Below are 18,847 nucleotides of genomic sequence, written 5' to 3'. Positions count from 1 at the left end.
TCAAGGATACTTGAATTTAACAAAGGGCTGGTTCACTCCAGCAGACTGTCCTTTGATGCCCCAGGAAAAGATTTAGACCCAGACTTCTGACTCTGGGGTAATCAGCAATAAACTCCCCTGGTCCCTCACAGTTCCAATTCTGTGCTGCAGTCTCTGACACCACATCTACCCATTTTTAACCCTGCTCTAATGAGCACTTCACTATGACAAACGAACAATGTGCTTGTTCCCCAGAAAGGCGGTGAAATGAGGCAGAAGGAAGAGGACTTTCTTCCTTTCAGTTACCGAGAGGAGTTTCCGCTGAGGTGATGTTTCATCAGACAAAATCTGCAAAGCACAGGAATTCTTTCATAATGGAAATAATGGATCACTGGACAGTTTAAACTTCAACCATTAAAGCCATGTCCGCAAAAGGACAAACACAGCATGTGCTGGCTTCTCTGAACAGGAGCTCATCTGCAAAGCCATTTTCTTCATTTGCTACTTTACAACTTTCCTGGCGACAGACAAACACAGCTTGTAACAGACAATCTGTAGCACCTTGCCACAGAGTCGGTGACCAGACCTGCATAGAGGATCTGTTCCTCCCGGAGAGGCCGTTTCTCCCAGTTAGATAGCTGCTCTGTTTTATCTAGAGGTTTCCCCAGCACATGTTGCACCAAGAGGCTGAGTCCTTTCTCCAGCTGCCTGAACCCTCTATCCTCATAGCTCTGCTCCGGGGACAGTACATCGACTTTCCGGCCACCCTTCTTCCAGTCAATGGAGCTCTTCTGCAGCTGATGGAAAGAAAAAGACATAAAACACATGGTTATAAAATAAATTCTGCAACACCTCCCATTCCAGTGGGTGGGGCCACAGAGGAACCCTATCATTTTATCTCTTGCCTGGCACATTGAATCCCACTGGCTCAGACAAGGGCCGCGCTGGCATTAGATATATACGGCATCTGGGTATTTGTTTAACAAACACACTTGCTGGAAAGAAATCCGTTTCATAGGGAAGGAAAAACAATGCTTCGTCATCCAGCATCGCAGCAGAGCACTGGGGCTGTGACTGTGACTTCTCTTGAGGTCTGCAGGGTGCTCAGCCGTGCTGGAGGCTGTCAGCAAAGGAACAGCAGTGGTAGTTCAGCACATTTCTCCTCCTGGTTCCAGTGAGAAAAGGCTCTCCTGTACCACAGTGGGCAACAACCTTTCTGCAGGTGCCATTTCTCAGATAAAACTGAGGCAATAGAATTATAGAATGGTTTGGGTCGGAAGGGACCTTCAGAAGCCATCCAGCCCAACCCCCTGCAGTGAGCAGGGACATCTTCAGCCAGACCAGGCTGCTCAGAGCCCCGTCCAACCCAGCCTGGAATGTTCCCAGGGATGGGGCATCTCCCACCTCTCTGGGCAGCCTGTGCCAGGGTTTCACCACCCTCAGCGTAAAACATTTCTTCCTCATATCCAGTCTGAATCTGCCCTCTCTTAGTTTAAAGCCATCACCCCCTGTCCTACCACTCCATGCCCTTGTCAAAAGTCCCTCTCCACCTTTCCCACAAGCCCCTTGAAGCCCTGGCAGGCCGCAGTCAGGTCTCCCCGCAGCCTTCTCCTCCCCAGGCTGAGCAGCCCCAGCTCTCCCAGCCTTTCCTCCCAGCAGAGGGGCTCCAGCCCTCGGATCATTGCTGGGGCCTCCTCTGGCCCCGCTCCCACAGCTCCAGCTCTGTCCTGTGCTGAGGGCTCCAGAGCTGGACGCAGGGCTCCTGGGGGGTCTCAGCAGAGCGGGGCAGAGGGGCAGAATCCCCTCCCTCACCCTGTGCCCACGCTGCTGGGGATGCAGCCCAGGGCATGGTCGGCCTGCTGGGCTGCCAGCGCACACTGCGGGGTCACGCCCAGCTTTTCACCCCCCTGTTCCCCCGGTCCCTCTCCGCAGGGCTGCTCTCAATCCTTTCTCCACCCAGCCTTTGTGCTTGGATTGCCCCGACCCAGGTGCAGGACCCTGCACTTGGCCTTGCTGAACCTCATGAGGTTCACATGGGCCCACCTCTCCAGCTTGTCCAGGGCCCTTTGGATGGCATCCCGTCCGTCCCTCAGGCGTGTCGACCGCACCACTCAGGGCGGTGTCAATAGCTGGTGGCAGGTACTTTGGAGCCTGCAGCACCTCCCAGGTTAAGCTACCAGTCCCAAAGCTCAGGGTTCACCCCAACCCACAGTCTTACGCATACTCTGTAAATTTTACGCATTGAAATGGTTGTCCTTAACATTGCTGCAGACTGCTAAAAACTACTGTGTGCTAACCCAGCAACAGCTGTACTTCAGCTGAACAGAAATTCCTGTGCTGGATCCACCAGCAGCCCTCCTGAAACATTACAGCTTCTCTACAAATCATTAACTCCATAATATCTGCTTCAATACCACATGATCTTGGAATATCAGAGTTTCTACATGAATTTACTCTTACTGAGTTCAAGTATGCCTTGTGCTCAGAAACATCGTCCTAGCTGAGTGAAGCTATGTCTCCATTTCAGTTGCTTTTTCAAAGCTTTTCTAAAGGCTATGAAAAAAAGTTATAGATACATTAAGCTGTAACGTTTCAGTTGATGAATCACATTCCCCTCGAAACCAGCAGTGAAAAGCGTCTACTCAGTCATTTAGCCATCTCCCAGCCAATACAGGGTACAAAAAGACAACGCTGTGAAGTCATGACAGTTATCTACGAGCACACGCAGGAGACACAATTGTCCATGTCTTCATGTGTTCATCCTTACTTGTTTATCTACTGTGAGTAGGTCCACCACTCCTTGCGCTTGCTTCTCCGTGTCTTTCAAAGCAGAACATGTGGCTGCAAAGCTTTTAAGGTCTCCAGACATCCCATAACCTGAGGAAAAAAAAGCCCAGATCACACAGACAGGAAAACTCAAATCATGGTTAATGCACTGCAGCTTTTTTCTAGCTCAGAGTCCAAATGCTGACAATGCATGTGTAAACATTGGTGCAAGGACTGTTTCGATAGAAGAAGGTAGATTCCCTTCTCTCCTGTTCCTCACAGATACTCTTGAAGATCAAGACTCAGAAAGAAGAGGTGGATGAAAAAAGTTGAGTTAAACATCAATTTCTTTAAAATCTGCTAGATCAGTGAAGGCAAACAGAAGGAGCTCCACGTGAAGCCTTTAGCCCCCAAGAATTTGCACTGGAGGATTATGAAATTTGCCCTTGAATTCCAGGTTTAACAACTCCTGCCAAAACCCTCCGAACAGAATCTAAACCCAGGTATATTAAACTGGAGAGCTCTGGTGTCCAGCACAGTGGCTTTGGACAGGGCCAGCAAATCCAGCAAGCTCTGGATGGCAGACTTCCCTAAACCACTCCAGGTCGGGTGCACGTCGAGGCTTGGTGTGGAACTAAGTCAACCCCAAGTCTGAGGTGGGAGGCCAAACTGGAACACTTGGGTCTGACCTGAAATGGGGAGGCATTTCTACCATCCCCAGCTACGCTGCTTACCTGGCATGGCACTATGTGAATACCCAGGGCTATAAAATCTGGTGCTGTGATAAGCGTATTGAGAGAATGACAGCCCCGAGAGGACCTAGGAATCAGACAAAATAAGTTGTGTGAAGACCCGAGGCAGGGGAGAACAGACGCATGTTACCTAGTTTAGTGATGGCTGCATCTGAGTAGAGCTTCTGGATGAAACGGGGAAGTCTCTCCTTCTCACCCTCCGTCTCAGCTTGCTCAAGGAGCCTTGGCAAGTCGAACAGGAACACCTCATCCTTCAGAGCGATTTGAAGGAGGGAGACACGGGGCTTCCCGACCATGCCAAACGAAGGCTTCCACTCCATGTCAATGCCAACAACGTGCCCAGGCTGCAACACAGACAAAAGCTGCCTTCACTTCGAGACTGTCTGCACTTGAAAGCAGCCTGGACAGTCCCTGTCCACAACAGAAGCACTTCCTTGCCATCTCTGTGCCACTCTGCGAAATACTACCGAGACAAGCAACTTTCACAGCACACCTGAGTTACTGCTGCAGGGACCTCTCCTTGCCCAGCAACTCCCAATGTGTTCCCAGTCAGACAAGCCGAAAGGAAGCAGCTGTCCTTGACCCAGGGAGAGTCATCTGATGGCAGCGGCCCACAGACAGCCCCGTGTACCAGCCTGCTAAGAAGCTGCTGCTCCTTGACCCTGTGAAGTAAATACCAGAGTACCACTCACCTGCAGCACCTTCTCCCAGCACTGCAGCGTCTCTTCCCAGGTCTGCAGGAGGTGAATATTGGCCCGTGGAATAGGAAGCTGGTAATAGTCCTTTTTCTTACTCTCTTCATCACTGTCTGCTTTCGCAGCCTCTTCTAGCCTGCACAGAACCAGAGGCAACAGCTTTAAGCTATGCAATGAGAGGAAATCGTGGATTGGAGGAACACTGGGAAGTCTTAGCACACCTATTTTACCCTGGCCCTCTATTTCCCCATGTCACTCAACTCTTTCTCTTACCCTCTCCTTCCTCACTTTCTCTGTGAGATTACAGGGATTACAGTCTCTTTCCTCTTGACTCATCCTCTCTTTTTATTCCTGTCACAGAAATGGCACTGTATCCGAGACCTCACCATGCGCATGCACGCCGCAGAGAACTCCCAAACCAAAGCAGTTGCTGTAGTCAGCGTCCCGAGCCCTGTCCTCGACGCTCAGCTCTCTTTCCCAGAACTGATGCCACTTGGATGACAAAGTTGGGCAGCTGTTTCCACATTCAGAGATAACGCGTTTTAGATTTACTGCTTTTTGCCCTTGAGGTTAACATGGAAGTCTGCTAGCTCCCACGGTGTAATACACAACAGAGAAGTCATCTCTGACCAGCACTGTGTCCAAAGAGGAGCTTCACACTTCCCCCAGCATAAACTGGCTCAGCAAGAGACTCTCACACTGCTCCACATTAAGATCACTGCCAGCTGGGCATGGTTGAGTCTCTCTCATCATTTCATAGTGCAACGGCTTAGGAAGGCTTTGCGGACCTCCCTGTTGCTATCCAACTTCTTCTCCTCCATCCCCCTCCCCGTGAAAGGTCCACTAAGGTTGCACAGCAATGAAATAAGAAAAGTTCAGAAATAAAGTTTCCAAACCTCCTGTATTTAGGGGAAGACAGCCAGGTGAACCCACAAACTGAGTGCCGCACCTGTGCTACTCCCTCCATTTGGGTTTCAGATGGCACCACACAGAGAAATTCAGTATCTGTGTATTAATACCCTGGGAATGTCGGAAGATGCCTGCAGAAATGAGCTAACTGATTTCCTACAACAGGATCTTACACAGCACATTTTCCTTTCGAAGTGCAGCAGAGTCTCTCGAAATGGCCTTGCAACTGGAAGGTCAGCATATTGCTGTGGTGTCCCAGCCAGATGATGCAATCAGGGGAAAGAAACTAATAAAAAATGTCCAGCTATTTTGGACATCTCACAAATTTCTGGATAGTCTCTTTCCCATAGAGACCTGAAACAGTTTATTATTTGAGAAAATATTTACTAACCTTATGTTTAGGGGACTGTGCGACTAATTTTGTAGCATAGCAGCTTTCACTGTACAAACACTCTTTTCCATGGGTTTGTGTGCATGGGGAAGTCAATATTTGTGTAAAATATTTAATGAAGGTGTGCAGTCTCAGGTCTCCAGGAATATTCTCACCGGCAGAGCTCAGGAGCCGCATGTGGTCTGACCAGTGGCAGAGATGATGTCATTTCTACGCTGGTACCACCTTGTTCTCCACAGTGTGAACTCCCTCTCTGGGAACCTGCTGCTTTGTTAGCTCAATAAATAAGGCAGACAGACTGTTTTATTAGGTTCTATGGCTTCACTGATTTTACAGCAGCTACTGCACCAGGTATCCTGACTCGATGAGTAAACTGGGGCACAAAGGGTTTTACTCCTCTGTCACAACTCCTGATGAACGGCAGAGCACATCCTAATCGGCATGCCTTCACTCCACCCCGACATGACACAGGATTCCCAGAGCAGAGAGATGCAGCGATGCTTTTTATCTTTCTAGATGCACCGAATCTGCGGCTAACTCACCCTCCTGTTAGCCGCCCCTTTGTGTTTTGAGGGATTCTACCTCAGGCAAAAACCTCCCGGCTCCCAGCTGGCGGCTGGTGCAGCCTGGGGAGGCAGGAGGAGGGCAGCTCCAGCAATGCATCAGAGCTAAGGAGAAGCAAGTCCTAGACAGACAAGAGTTTCCTGTGCTCCAAGAAAGCCATGTACTGTCTGGAGAAGTGGGCCTTTGCAGACAGTGTTTCGAGGGTGATGACGGCTGTGTCATATTTCCTCAGGTCACACGGAGCTTGAACATGAACCAGTGCCCATCTGCACTAGGAGGAAGATCAGAGCCACGAAGCTCAGTACATCAGCTGCCCAAGGTCATCTGTGAGACCCTCCCAGAATCATCAGCATTAAAAAATAATCACACACCACGCTCTCATTCACCTTCTACATAATTCAAGTTAGTCCCATCTATGCTGCAAAACCACGATTTTTAGTTATGAAAGCTACAGTTTTTACACAAATACCTCTTTCAGGAGATGAAAATTTGCTGTAATGTTGAAGACAGCAAACCTGACGATAAAGCTGTTAGAGCAGGTAACCTCAGCTAGTCTCAGGCTCGGTCTTCGTAAAATGGCCTCCTTATCCCCCAGTGAGGGGTCAGCATTAACCCAGCGACAGACCCTAACTGTTAGCTGGAGTTCGTCATTCTGGCATACGACACCAGCAGGGAAGTCCAGCACTAAGGGCACGAGGCAAAAGGAAGCACCCACCTTGTCTGCGTACCAGTGCAGGTTCTGCAGCCACGGGAGAGAGCCCCAGACCACGGCGGGCAGCAGATGAGCAGGGGCACGCAGCCTCGTGCAACAGCCACGCCACGAGGGACCCTGCCTCTGCTTCTCACACCAAGAGCACGGCGCTGAAAGCGTCCAGCTCGCTCCCCACTGCAGGGAGCAGTGATCATCGACTTTCCCCTGGCTTTATTACTCCCCAAACAGGCAATGTACGATGCCATCAACTCCTCCTGGACACACAGTCCGGTTCAAATCAGGTTCAGATTTCCATCGTGTACACTGAGAAGTTCAGCTCCATACAGGCAGTTACTGCCTCCTATTACAGGCTTCAAGGGGCACGTTTGCAGGATGCTAAAGACACGGGCTGTCAGCTTGCACAAAGTCGTAAGTAGTTACCTCTCAGGAGTGGTCACCATTTTCCCACAAACTTTCCTCTAATCTAATCTGGCTTCTGAACTAGAGACACCAGTCTCTGTGCTAAAAAAAACCCAATACATTTCACCAGTGAGGGTAAGAGAAAGACATCAGGCGAGTGGTGCCAAGTCCAGTCAAGCACAACACCCTAGGATAAGGTGACTGATCTGTACAACAGCGGAAGAGTCCTAAAGAACCCCCAAATTATCACTGCTTCCTTGCTTCGGTTTTTGACAAAAGCCTTGACTCTACCTGAAACACGTGGCTGCTCCTCGAATGACAGCAAGGCTTTGAGCTATGCTGCACTCCAACCACACAGCCCAGAACTCTCCTGCATTTGCACTGAGAATTCAGGGAGAAGTCCTCTTCTGCGCACAGAATCCAGTTAGATGAATTCCTGCACATGAATGAGCCGAGAAAATGCTGCCTGATTGCAGCAGGCCAGCCAGGAGACTGCGTAATTACTCCGAACCCAAGGACTGTGGTAGCCTGCAGCCTTGCAGGAGTTCGGCTCGGGAACACGTGTAGGCACAGAGGCTCTACCAGCCAGACCTCTTCCAGCCCCAGGCTCCACATCTCCTGTGGAGTCCTGGGTGAGACCCTAACAGGACCCTCACGCGGTACCATCTGCAGGCTCTGCCGCTCCCCAGGACTTGAGGTAGCCTGCATACGCGCAGGCCGTTCTGCAGGAAAAAAGAGGTTTAAAAAAGGGTGCCAAACACCGCTAATCTCTGAATAACTGGCTTAAACAGCTCCTGGACTGACCCACTGAAGCATGGCAGATACACCATCTCTCACGTGAGTATAAAGTGAATTACTTGGGCTCAGCAAATCACTTGCATTGAGTCATTCTTTCAAACGCAGCCTTTCTTCCTCCGTACAGCGCAGCTGAGCAACTGCATGGGAAGAAGCCCCCTTGCATGAATAGAATGATCCTGAGCCGCTTTCTCAAAGAGACACAGCGCAAAACACCCAGAACTAGAGCTACCAGTCGCTGGTACTCCTCCAGACCTAGCCTGCTGCAGGGATCAGACAGCTGCGGACAGTTTAGGTGGCTATATGTGCCTTGCTAAATTTTGAGCCTCTCTTCAACTTTGCACAGCTTCGTCTACACACAGCAACCAGACCCAGCCACGCTCTTGCCTCCATCCTTCCCCTCTGCTCCTCCTACACCAGCAGGTTCACAGAGATCCTCGACGGGGGCTGTTTGCACAGTCCTGTGCACTTGAAACCAAAGACTTGTAAGAACTCTTCTTAATATAAGGATTTTTCAATTCTTTTTTTGTACCTCTGCCGTTGTACTCTTATTTCAGGTCACGCAGCAGGATGAAGCTCCCATCGGGGGAGGAACTGCAGCTACTGCAGGCTAATCTGCTGCACACATCGTGAGGGTTCCAAAGCAGGAGAGGAACCGCGGCACTGTGTCACTGGGATTGCATTAGAGGAAGAAAAGGGGACTGAGACTGATTAGGGGGCTAAAGGCTTCTTAAGCTCACTTAGTCAACGTGTCCAGGAGAGTCCGGGTTTATCTCCATTCAATTAATGCGACTCTTTGGGGATCTGACCCCAAATGTCAACAATTCCCATTACTTCTGAAAGCTTTGGATGAGGCAAAAATTACAGACTGGGATGAAAAATGGCTTATGAGCTGTCAAAGGAGGAAGAAAATAAATGCAGTTACAAAAACTTAAGGAACTTTAAAATAATTTTCTTGGCCATAAGTCTGCTCAAAGGCACCAAACCCGATTACAGTACAGTGGGGGATGCAGAGTACATAGAAGAAAACTGACAGATGTGTAATCAACTCAGTAAAATATTCAGGTCTTACCCACATCATTTCACTTGCGTTGTCGATCTGGCAGAGGGAGTCTGAAGACCCCTACACAGCATGAAGCAATCTCACACAGCTCCTAAGTACTCAAGAGTGAGTTTAAAATGCACCTTTCACAGACATTTGCAGGCTTATGAAAAGCAAATTCAGCATGTACATGGCCAAGATGTGATCTGAGTAAATGGAGGAAGTTTTTGCAAAAGTATCTCCCCAAGGAAGCATTATGGCAGATTATTTTAAGCAAATATGTAGTTCTTGTACGATAAGCAATCTACACTGAAAAGGCACAAAATAGAGTACGTACCTCTCTTGGATCTGAAGCTTTTGAAGCTCGTCAGCCACTTCATAAGGTAGCATCTCCTTGGGCAAATTGCAGCGCTGCGCCCACCTTGCTGCCGTGTTCAAATCACAGTATCTGATTAGCAACTCTATCAGGTGCCCCTGAAGCCATCGATTCTCTCCAACCGTGCTCTGAAAGGGGAATCAAGCGTGAAGGAAGACTGTCAGGGGAATTTCCACCCTAGGTGTTTCTACCCCCTTGCAGGTGCAGCACAGAGATACCAGGGTAAAACAACACCATTTAGCCTGACCGATGACTAGCATGTTGTTTGCTCAGATACTCATTATATTAAGCAAAATCAGAACCAGTGACTGACCAGAGAGTAGAGGTCTTTGGGCTCGTTAGGCAGATAATCATGGCAGAGGTAAGAGTTTGGATTGGTTCAGTCCCATTTTGTGCCCTAAAGCAACGCGGTCACTTGACAAGAAGCGACAGGATGGCTCAGTCTCTCTCCAGGTAAGACAGCAGCACGGGGTCTTCTCCAGCCTCGGGAGTATTTGTGGATGACAGGTTGACCATGAGCCAGCAGCGTGCCCTGGCTACCAAGAAGGCCAATGGGATCCTGGGGTGCATAAGGAGGAGTGTGGGCAGCAGGTCGAGGGAGGTTCTCCTCCCCCTCTGCTCTGCCCTGGTGAGGCCCCGTCTGGAGTGCTGTGTCCAGTGCTGGGCTCCCCAGTTCAAGAAAGATGAGGAGCTACTGGAGAGAGTCCAGCGCAGGGCTACGAGGATGAGGAGGGGACTGGAGCATCTCTCCTACGAGGAAAGGCTGAGGGAGCTGGGCTTGTTCAGCCTGGAGAAGAGAAGGCTGAGAGGGGACCTTAGAAATGCCCATAAATATCTGCAGGGTGGGTGTCAGGAGGACGGGGCCAGACTCTGTCCAGCGGTGCCCAGCAACAGGACAAGGGGCAACGGGCACAAACTGAAGCAGAGGAAGCTCCAGCTGAAGATGAGGAAGAACTTCTTCCCTCTGAGGGTGACGGAGCCCTGGCCCAGGCTGCCCAGGGAGGCTGTGGAGTCTCCTTCTCTGGAGATATTCCAGCCCCGCCTGGACGCGGTGCTGTGCAGCCTGCTCTGGGTGACCCTGCTTGGGCAGGGGGTTGGACTGGGTGACCCCCAGATGTCCCTTCCAACCCTGGCCATGCTGTGATCCTGTGACTCTGTGTATTTGCACGGGTGATTAGGATTCCCAGTCACGCAGAGGTTGGAGGTAGGACACATCAGCAAATCTTCCCTGAGCGACAGATTTTGGTGCTGACAGCGAGGAAAAGGCTCATTCCTCAGCCGGCAGCCCATGTGCACGCCCCACCGTGCAAAGAGGGGCCCCGGCTCCCTCGTCCAGCAGCACGCGACAGCACGCTGGGCAGACAGACCCCCTGCGCAGCCAGCGCTGCGGATGGGCGCCAGGGTGGGAGTGGTGCCACCCTGCATCCGAAACAGGTCTTTCAAAACGTGCTCTGGAAGCCCTACGTTCTCCCCACTGATCGCAAGAGGAACCCGGAGCGCTCGCTCCAGCTCTGAAGCACTAAGGTTGGGTGCAAGAAATTCCTCCCTTTGTGTCTAGTCCGGCAGGGCAGGGCTGGGCAGACAAACAGGGCCCAAAACAGCCCCCACTGCGACAGCTGGACTCACCGACGCTCTTCTGCCTTGTTCACCCTCTCGGCAGATGCCTTGTAAGAGGAAATAGGAGCACGGTGACACGGACAGCCACGACAGCTACACTGGGGTGGGAATGGCCCTCTCCTCCTGCCCAGGCAACCCACCTGCGCTTGCAATATCCCCGAGCCACTGCGGCCAGACCAGCAACTCACTCCTCTTGCCAGCTCTGTTGACTGATTTACTCATGGATCTGCCTTAGAAGTTGATATTCTTAATTGCTAAACCAAGTTGAAACTCTACATGGTGGGTCAGGATCTGCAGCTGTACAGCTGCATCGCGGCTGGCACTACCACCAAGTATTTTCCAGTGTAGCGAGGTGCTCAGATCTGCACTTGGAGTCCACCCCTGCCCTCTGCAGATGCCACTGCCATCTCTCCTCCGCTGCCCACCACGCAGCGCTTGCAGGGTCAGAGTCTGCTCCGGGGGGCTGCAGGCACCTTGCTCTTCTTCCGCTGCGTGTACAAACACAGCCCGGCCGGGTGGAAGGCTGGGGCCACGGCGCCTCATTCCTCACATTCTTTCAGTAACTAAAAGGTGAGAAGTTGTCTTCAAAGCAGACACCCTGTGCAGAGACCAGGAAACAAACCTGTTGATGGCCCGCCCCAAGGTAAAAAGGAAGGAAAAAAGAAAGCAAAAAAAGAATGACCCACCCCACAGAGGGGCAGGAGGGGGTAGAGGCTTGGGAAAAAAGCCGCAGAGAAATTTGGCATCCCAGGTAGCGCACACGAGAAGCCAGCCTGCTCACAAAAACTGCTGCCTCAGCACCAAGCCTGCACCCCTCTGACTTTGCCAAACGCCAGGAGAGGAATATTTTCACTGCTGCTCCCAAGAGTTTGGTGGCACAGCAAGGAGCCAGTGTCAGCGGGACGGGGGTCCAGCAGCTACCCAGGGGCTCAGTTACGGGAGAGAAGCTGGAGGGGGAACCGAGGGAAGGGGCAGAGCAGGAAAGGATAAGCTGTCATGTGAACGCTTCTTGCCCTCTACATTTCCTCCTGGCCATGCCTGTCCTGATACCTTGTGCATCTCTCGCATCTCTGTCTCATGCAACTGAGCTCAGCCAAGCACCTAACATGTGAAGAAGGTTTGAATAACTCCTCCTGCCACGTTTGCCAAGCCAGTTCTCAGAGTCCTTCCCAAAAAGAACATATTTTCTTATTAACATCACAGAGCAATTCCCTCTTCTAGCTTCCCCTGTGTCCATCCTATTGTCTTTCGGCCTTTTTTCTAGAACACAAAGTCTTTGGGGTTGGATCTCTCTTCAGTTCATCCGGAGTCAATTCTTAATAAATCTCTTTATGTCAGCTTTATTTCTGGAAATAACGAGGAGCAGATTTTTCTTTTTTTTTTTTTTTTTATTTTAATGATAACAGATTTATTCTTTCAACCACAAAAACAACTCTGGAAAGAAGGTTAATCTCTCCAGAGATACTACATCTCGCATTCTTAAACGGAAAATAGCTTTGTTTGTTTTCTACTGAAAAAAACCCAACATTGCTATAAAGGGGAAAGGCTTCCACCGCAACAGCTTTGCAAGAAGCAAGAATGTGGAAACTTTGGCCCCAGAAGATGTGGGCACAGATGCAGAGACAAATGTTTCACTAGGGATGACATTTCATGCATTTTGTTTTCAGTAAATGAACACTTTTCAAGAGGAAACTGGCACAGCCGATCTGATCAACATCAGCAACTCCTCCGAGCAGGAAAAGATTAAATACACCAGGAGGCTTGTTTACCTCCCTCTCTGAATTCTAGACATATCATACATTCTTTAATCCATAGGCGCACACAAAACCTCCTGACACCAACAATCACCCATGATTAAAGCTTTCGAAAATGACTGCTGCAGATTACCTACCCGTAAATCCTGTTCCTGCCCAGCCGAATGCTTGACAAAGCTCACAACAACCAGTGCAGGGCAAGCTTAGGAATGTCCTGATTTTAACCCACAGCATCAGCAATTCCTCCACTGCTATCAATAATTTTGGATCCAAATATCCAATAGCTTCTTTGGAAGTCACCCTAGCCAACTCTAGATTACTTTTACACGTATGTGTTCTGTTGAACTTCTGTCTGACACAGTTCTCCGCTTTCCCTCTGTATCTTTTACGGCAGAGTGAAGTTATTCACACCAGTGACACTGGCTATTTGCAGAGTCAGACTTTAATTCAACTTTTGAATGTCTTGGCCAACTTCCCCTGTTCTCAAGTGCTTCCAGAATCAACAAAAAAAATCCTGTTAGTGTAGAGAAAATGTCAAGTAGAATATTTTAGACTCAGCAACTTTAAAAGGGGAAAAAGAAACCTGGACTTTGAAAGGACAAAACCACTGCAAGCAGTGGAGCACACCAAAGGCATCTCTAAAGTCACTGCGGTGCTGCAGGTACGGTGCAGACACCGTTGTTTAAAGACTCCCTGGAACACCCCGCCGTGTGAGCTGCATTGTTACTTTCTTCTATTTGTGCTCGAGAGCTCTGTTTTGAAGTTAGCATCATTTGTGGGGTACAGAGAGATGTTGCAGCAGTGTGTCACCATCAGTATGTCACGGAAGAGAAGTCCTTCATGCGTGAGATTGGAGTCGGGACCCTCAGCGCCAGCTCAGACCGGGGTCACAGCCTGGTCCGTGAGAGAAGGGGGATTCTGACTCTTGGATATCCCACACAGATTGCGCTTGGATAAAAGATGCCAGCTTTACCCACACTCACTTCTCACAGGGCTTCTTGTGTGAGCAGCAGGCCACTCACCCATGGCCAAGACACAAAGACAGAAGCATGAGAAAGCCGTGCTTTCTCACCACTTGAGCTGTTCTCACAGGCGCTGGCTACTCAGATGCACTAATTCATGAACTGAAGAAGAACAAAATAGCCTCCATTCATATCCCAGAAGAGTGACTTTCAGATAGGAATCAGTGCGTCATTGACAGAGCCACACTTCAGTGTTCTGGAGGCCATTACCACATCAATGGCGGGGAAGTGGTCTTTCTTCTCTCTTTCAACAAAGCTTTGGCAGCGGGGCTCCCTGGGGCATGTTCACACTACCTAGCTTCAGCCTGCGAATCAGGAGACTCAGCTTCCCAGTCTCCCCACGCAATCAGCTCTTCCGCAAGGCGATTCCGAGGAGTCTAACTTACGATATCACTTGAACCGATCAAGGCAAAGGCAACTCCTAAAGCCAGCTTGCGGCTGTATTGGGGCTCCTCACAAGGAGCTTATTGTTCCTGGGCAACCTGAAACAAGCTGCTAGCTCATGATGAGCAGCCAGGACAATATTGTGTCATGAGACGCATTGGGCTCCATTTTTCTCTCTGCAGCTCACACAATCTTGCCAAAGCAATTTCTCGTTCAGAAGTCCAGACACCACTACCAAACAGCAGCCAGGAGAAAAACCCCTTACAACTCCTCTGTTAAAATCCACCCGGCCAGCCGCACAGCCAGCCAGCAGGTCGAGGGAAGTGATAACTCCCCTCTGACCTGCACTGCTGAGACCGCACCTGGACACGGTGCCTAGTTTTGGTATCCCAGTGTAAACAAGATGCTGAGAAACAGAATAGAGTTCAGTAAAGAGCCACCAAGATGGTTAGTGCGTTGGAGCACTTGATGTAGAAGGAGAAGCTGAGGGAGTACGGCTTGTTCAGCCTAGGGAAGGCTAAGTGTGCCCTGGCTGCCAGGAAAGCCAATGGGATCCTGGGGTGCATGAGGAGGAGTGTGGGCAGCAGGTCGAGGGAGGTTCTCCTCCCCCTCTGCTCTGCCTTGGTGAGGCCCCATCTGCAGTGCTGTGTCCAGTGCTGGGCTCCCCAGTGCAAGAAAGATGAGGAGCTACTGGAGAGAGTCCAGCGCAGGGCTACGAGGATGAGGAGGGGACTGGAGCATCTCTCCTACGAGGAGAGGCTGAGGGAGCTGGGCTTGTTCAGCCTGGAGAAGAGAAGGCTGAGAGGGGACCTAATAAATGCTTACAAATATCTGCAGGGTGGGTGTCAGGAGGACGGGGCCAAGCTCTTTCCAGTGGTGCCCAGCGACAGGACAAGGGGCAACGGGCACAAACTGAAGCAGAGGAAGCTCCAGCTGAACCCGAGGAAGAACTTCTTCCCTCTTAGGGTGACGCAGCCCTGGCCCAGGCTGCCCAGGGAGGCTGTGGAGTCTCCTTCTCTGGAGATATTCCAGCCCTGCCTGGACGCGGTGCTGTGCAGCCTGCTCTGGGTGACCCTGCTTCGGCAGAAGGGTTGGACTAGATGACCCACAGAGGTCCCTTCCAACTCCTACCATTCTGTGATTCTGTGACAATCACTCTCTTCAATTTTATTTGGGGGATCATAAAGAAGATCCATCTTCAGAAATTCAGAATCAGATCAGATCTTTCAGAAATCTGGCCAGATCCTTCCAGAAGTTCCAGCCAGGCCTAAAGGAAAAAACAGGTGACAGTGAGAGTGGCTAAACATTGTGTCCAGAGGGGCTGTGGAACCAGGCAGCACCCTGCAACACCTTGTCTACATAAGGTGGCCCTGCTTTGAACAGCAGGGCAGAGAACAGACTTCCACAGGCTCCTTCAAACTGAAATCAGCCACTGATAATCACAGATGAGCACTGCTGTGCATTCCCCAGCACCGAGACTCGTCTCCACACAGACAGGCGGCTTCTTGCAGCGACTGCTGCTTTCAGGTTCCAAGCACCTTCCGGGCGAAGAACACCCAAGATCTCATCTACCCAGAATACAGGACGGTCCTGATCATGCTCAACAATACTACACAGAGATCCAAACACGCTTCCTGCATTGGGATTCCTTCCAGATTTCTGTCAGGCAGCCCCTGAGGGAAGTCATTCGTCTTTGCCAGATGAAGTCATCATGTCTCCAAAATCTGCTCGTACTGCCACAGATGAGAGGAGGTCTACAGCAGGGGTAAAGAACTAGCTCTGCTTTCAAAGTCAGATCTAAAGAGAGAGTATTTTCAAAAAATATTACACGAGAGGTTGAGACAATTTTTTAAACACAGCGTTGGACATCCTTCATACAACCTTCACCCAACTCACAGAGCCACAGAACAGATAAACTGTCTGCTGGCAACGGCTCTGCATCGCAGGGCACATGACACTTCCTACTGCAGAGATGAAAGCCTCTGCACACAACATTTCACTTCAGTGAATCTGACATGATCTTTACCAGATTCCACTTCAGTAGCTGACCAGAACATGGATATTAATATTTCTTGGCTGAAGAAGGCACAAGCCCAGACAGAAACTGAGGTTTAATGGAGAAGGTGTAACACCCTGCAACAGCATTGCTCCTAACTGCCCAAGTGAACCACGCAGTCCCCCAGACGCTCCCGGACACGGGGGGATTTGGCAAAGAGGCACCACCACCACGACACATCTGCAGGACGGCCAAGCTCAGCACTGACACTGCCTCACACCACCCACCAGCACTCCAACGCAGCCACTTCAGTGCTGTCCCGAAAAATCAGCTTCTACCGTCTGATTAGCCACCGCTGCCGTGCCCGCAGACCGGCATCAGCAAAGGGACCCCATCCGTCCCTCTGCTCCTGCCGGTGCAGATTTCAGACAAATCTCCCAGGAGGGAAGGCAGCCTGAGGCTGTGTGGGTACCAGTCAGCCAGTGCCACTGCTCTTTGGGGTCACAGATCGGTTCATGGTCTTGTTTGGCAGTGTAGGCTTAGCCTGACACTTTGGGGACTTTCCCAGTGGGAAGATGAGAACTTTTTATTTTAATCCACAATTAACTAATTTTCCTCAACTACATCCTGTAACAACTCCACGTATGCTGATACACAAAATCAGGGTGCATTCACCCGCAATAATAGTTCTCCATGTCATTCACAGAAAATAAAAATACAATCCTTAATAAATAGACTAAGGTAACTTCACCCTATTTGCTTTTTAAGATATAATTTTCTTCTCCTTCACTTCAGTGTGAAGTCTGTCCTGAGGCTCTGTGCTTCTCCCTGAAATCCCTTTCTCACCGTTGCTGCAGAGGTGTCTTCTGAATTCCAGCCCAGCCCTGGCCCCAGAGTTGCTGAATATTATTCATCCCAGGGATCAGCAAAGGACCAAGGGCTTGTTCTGAATACATAAGCCACACAGTTTTGATATGCTTCCAGATTTCTCACACCTCTTGGTCCCACGATGGCAGGCTGGAGATATTTTCTGGGAGCAGTCCAGCACTTGGCAAGACTGAAGATGAATGAGGATGGGGAAATTGGCCAAGCTCTTTCAGAGCACAAAGTAGTATGTTACTTATCACAGTAGATGCTTTGTCTAAGTCCAGTAACACAGTGCATTGAAGACAAACTGGCAACCCTTATCTTCCTGGTGTATTTTGAAGCAGCATTTATCTGTCCGCCTTTTGTCATTATGTCACACACACACACGAACAAAGTGTCACTGTGGCAAATGGCAAATTGCACTCTCCAGTTTCAGAACGTGAGGGCTCCCATCACATACAGCACGTCAGGTGACCTGCACGGCCGCTGAGGTTCGCTGAGCCTGGTCCTCATACGACCCAACATAACTCCTCTGGTCTCTCAAGCCTAAGAAAGTTTGTACAATTGCCAAGCACCTTCATAAACTTTCCACAAAAGTCACCATTACACAACTCTGTTTTAGTTTGTACCTTGGAGCGTGGAAGCCCGCACAAGGGAAATGCGACTTTCTGCTAAGCTGTGAGGCTGCCTGAAGTATGAACTATCAAACGTGAGTATTGCAAAATCCAACTTAGCAGAAGTGTACGACATCCACTTGCACTGCAAGATCTGTCTGCAGGAACTCCACTCCAGCTACAGAAGCACAGCAAGGGAGCGCAGCGCCAGCCGCACGCTGCCAGAGCTCGACAGCACTGCGGGGACAGGACCAGAGAACGCAAGCTCTGCTTCACTCCAGGCCCGCGGGCGCGGCAGACGTGTACAGAGGAAGAGCCTGCAGGAGTGAAATCACTGGCGCTGTGTCCCCAGCTGCTGCTCAATGAACTCGCAGCATTACACTTAGTCAGTTTGTCAGGATGTACATGAGCTGAAGCCACCACGACGCCCTCCCCTTTGTTTCGGACAGCCCTAATATTAACCCTAACGAGCTAAACCAGTATACCAGTTAACCCAACCAATCACCCAATTAAATGTTCCCATACCCAGTCACATACATAATGAGAATTCATAAGCTCCATCTTCCTTTCCAGAAAGGCGTGGAATTCCAGCACATTTACTCCCCGGTAGGGCGTGAGGATTTACTGCTCGGGTCCGGCCCGTGTCAGCTCCACACAGCCGATGCAGAATTTTCAGGAGGAAGGAGCTGCAGATGGGAGAAGAGCCTCAGAAACCTCCTTCTCCTTCTCCCCCCTATTCCATTCTCCCTGCTCAGGTCAAATTCCAAGTCATGAGGCCGAGCAACAAGGCAGAAGTCTCCTGTTACTTGGTCCTGGCTCCGGATTATTTTAACAGCTTTCTGTAAGGGTCCTCCTATACCAGGATGCATCGTTACTCTGCCCGCACTTACTCCTGGTGTATGGCAATTCCCCTTAGATCGGCACCTTCCTTGGGGAAATAGCTGCGTGAAAGACTGGTCATCAAAGAGCTCCAGGTTCTCACCTGTATCACTACCTTAATTAAAAGGCCTGTAAGCTCTGAAGTGGAATTAACTTCAAATCTCCTGTGCTCGTTGCCAAAGAACAGAAGCAGCAAGCTAATTTCTTTGCTTTCTTTTTAACCCAGCCCTGAGCTCCACTGATATCAGGCTTCTAAGGTCTCATCACTGCTGCTGCTTCACTTCTCAGCAGGTTTGCGAGAGCTCATGGCCTGCCTCTGAGAGGCCTCCTCCAC

The 18,847-nt window shown here is 50.2% G+C and overlaps 1 protein-coding gene across 2 annotated transcripts in view; it reads right to left on the bottom strand.

Moving 5' to 3' along the window:
• The window catches only part of EXD3 (exonuclease 3'-5' domain containing 3), a 235,023-nt gene that overhangs the window by 149,321 nt on the left and 66,855 nt on the right, over positions 1–18,847 (bottom strand). For both annotated transcript variants that reach the window (XM_075439348.1, XM_075439349.1), the window contains exons 12-16: positions 9,342–9,508; positions 4,190–4,328; positions 3,628–3,841; positions 2,747–2,856; positions 566–776 (exon numbers count right to left, since the gene is read on the bottom strand). In XM_075439348.1, coding sequence (XP_075295463.1) covers positions 566–776; positions 2,747–2,856; positions 3,628–3,841; positions 4,190–4,328; positions 9,342–9,508 — 841 coding nt within the window. The remainder of the gene's footprint in view (positions 1–565; positions 777–2,746; positions 2,857–3,627; positions 3,842–4,189; positions 4,329–9,341; positions 9,509–18,847) is intronic.

The sequence above is a fragment of the Opisthocomus hoazin genome, chromosome 19 (genome assembly GCF_030867145.1).
Source record: "Opisthocomus hoazin isolate bOpiHoa1 chromosome 19, bOpiHoa1.hap1, whole genome shotgun sequence".
Classification (NCBI taxonomy): Eukaryota; Metazoa; Chordata; class Aves; order Opisthocomiformes; family Opisthocomidae; genus Opisthocomus; species Opisthocomus hoazin.
Note: the sequence above shows the minus strand (reverse complement) of the source record. Positions and strands in the feature narration are given on the sequence as shown.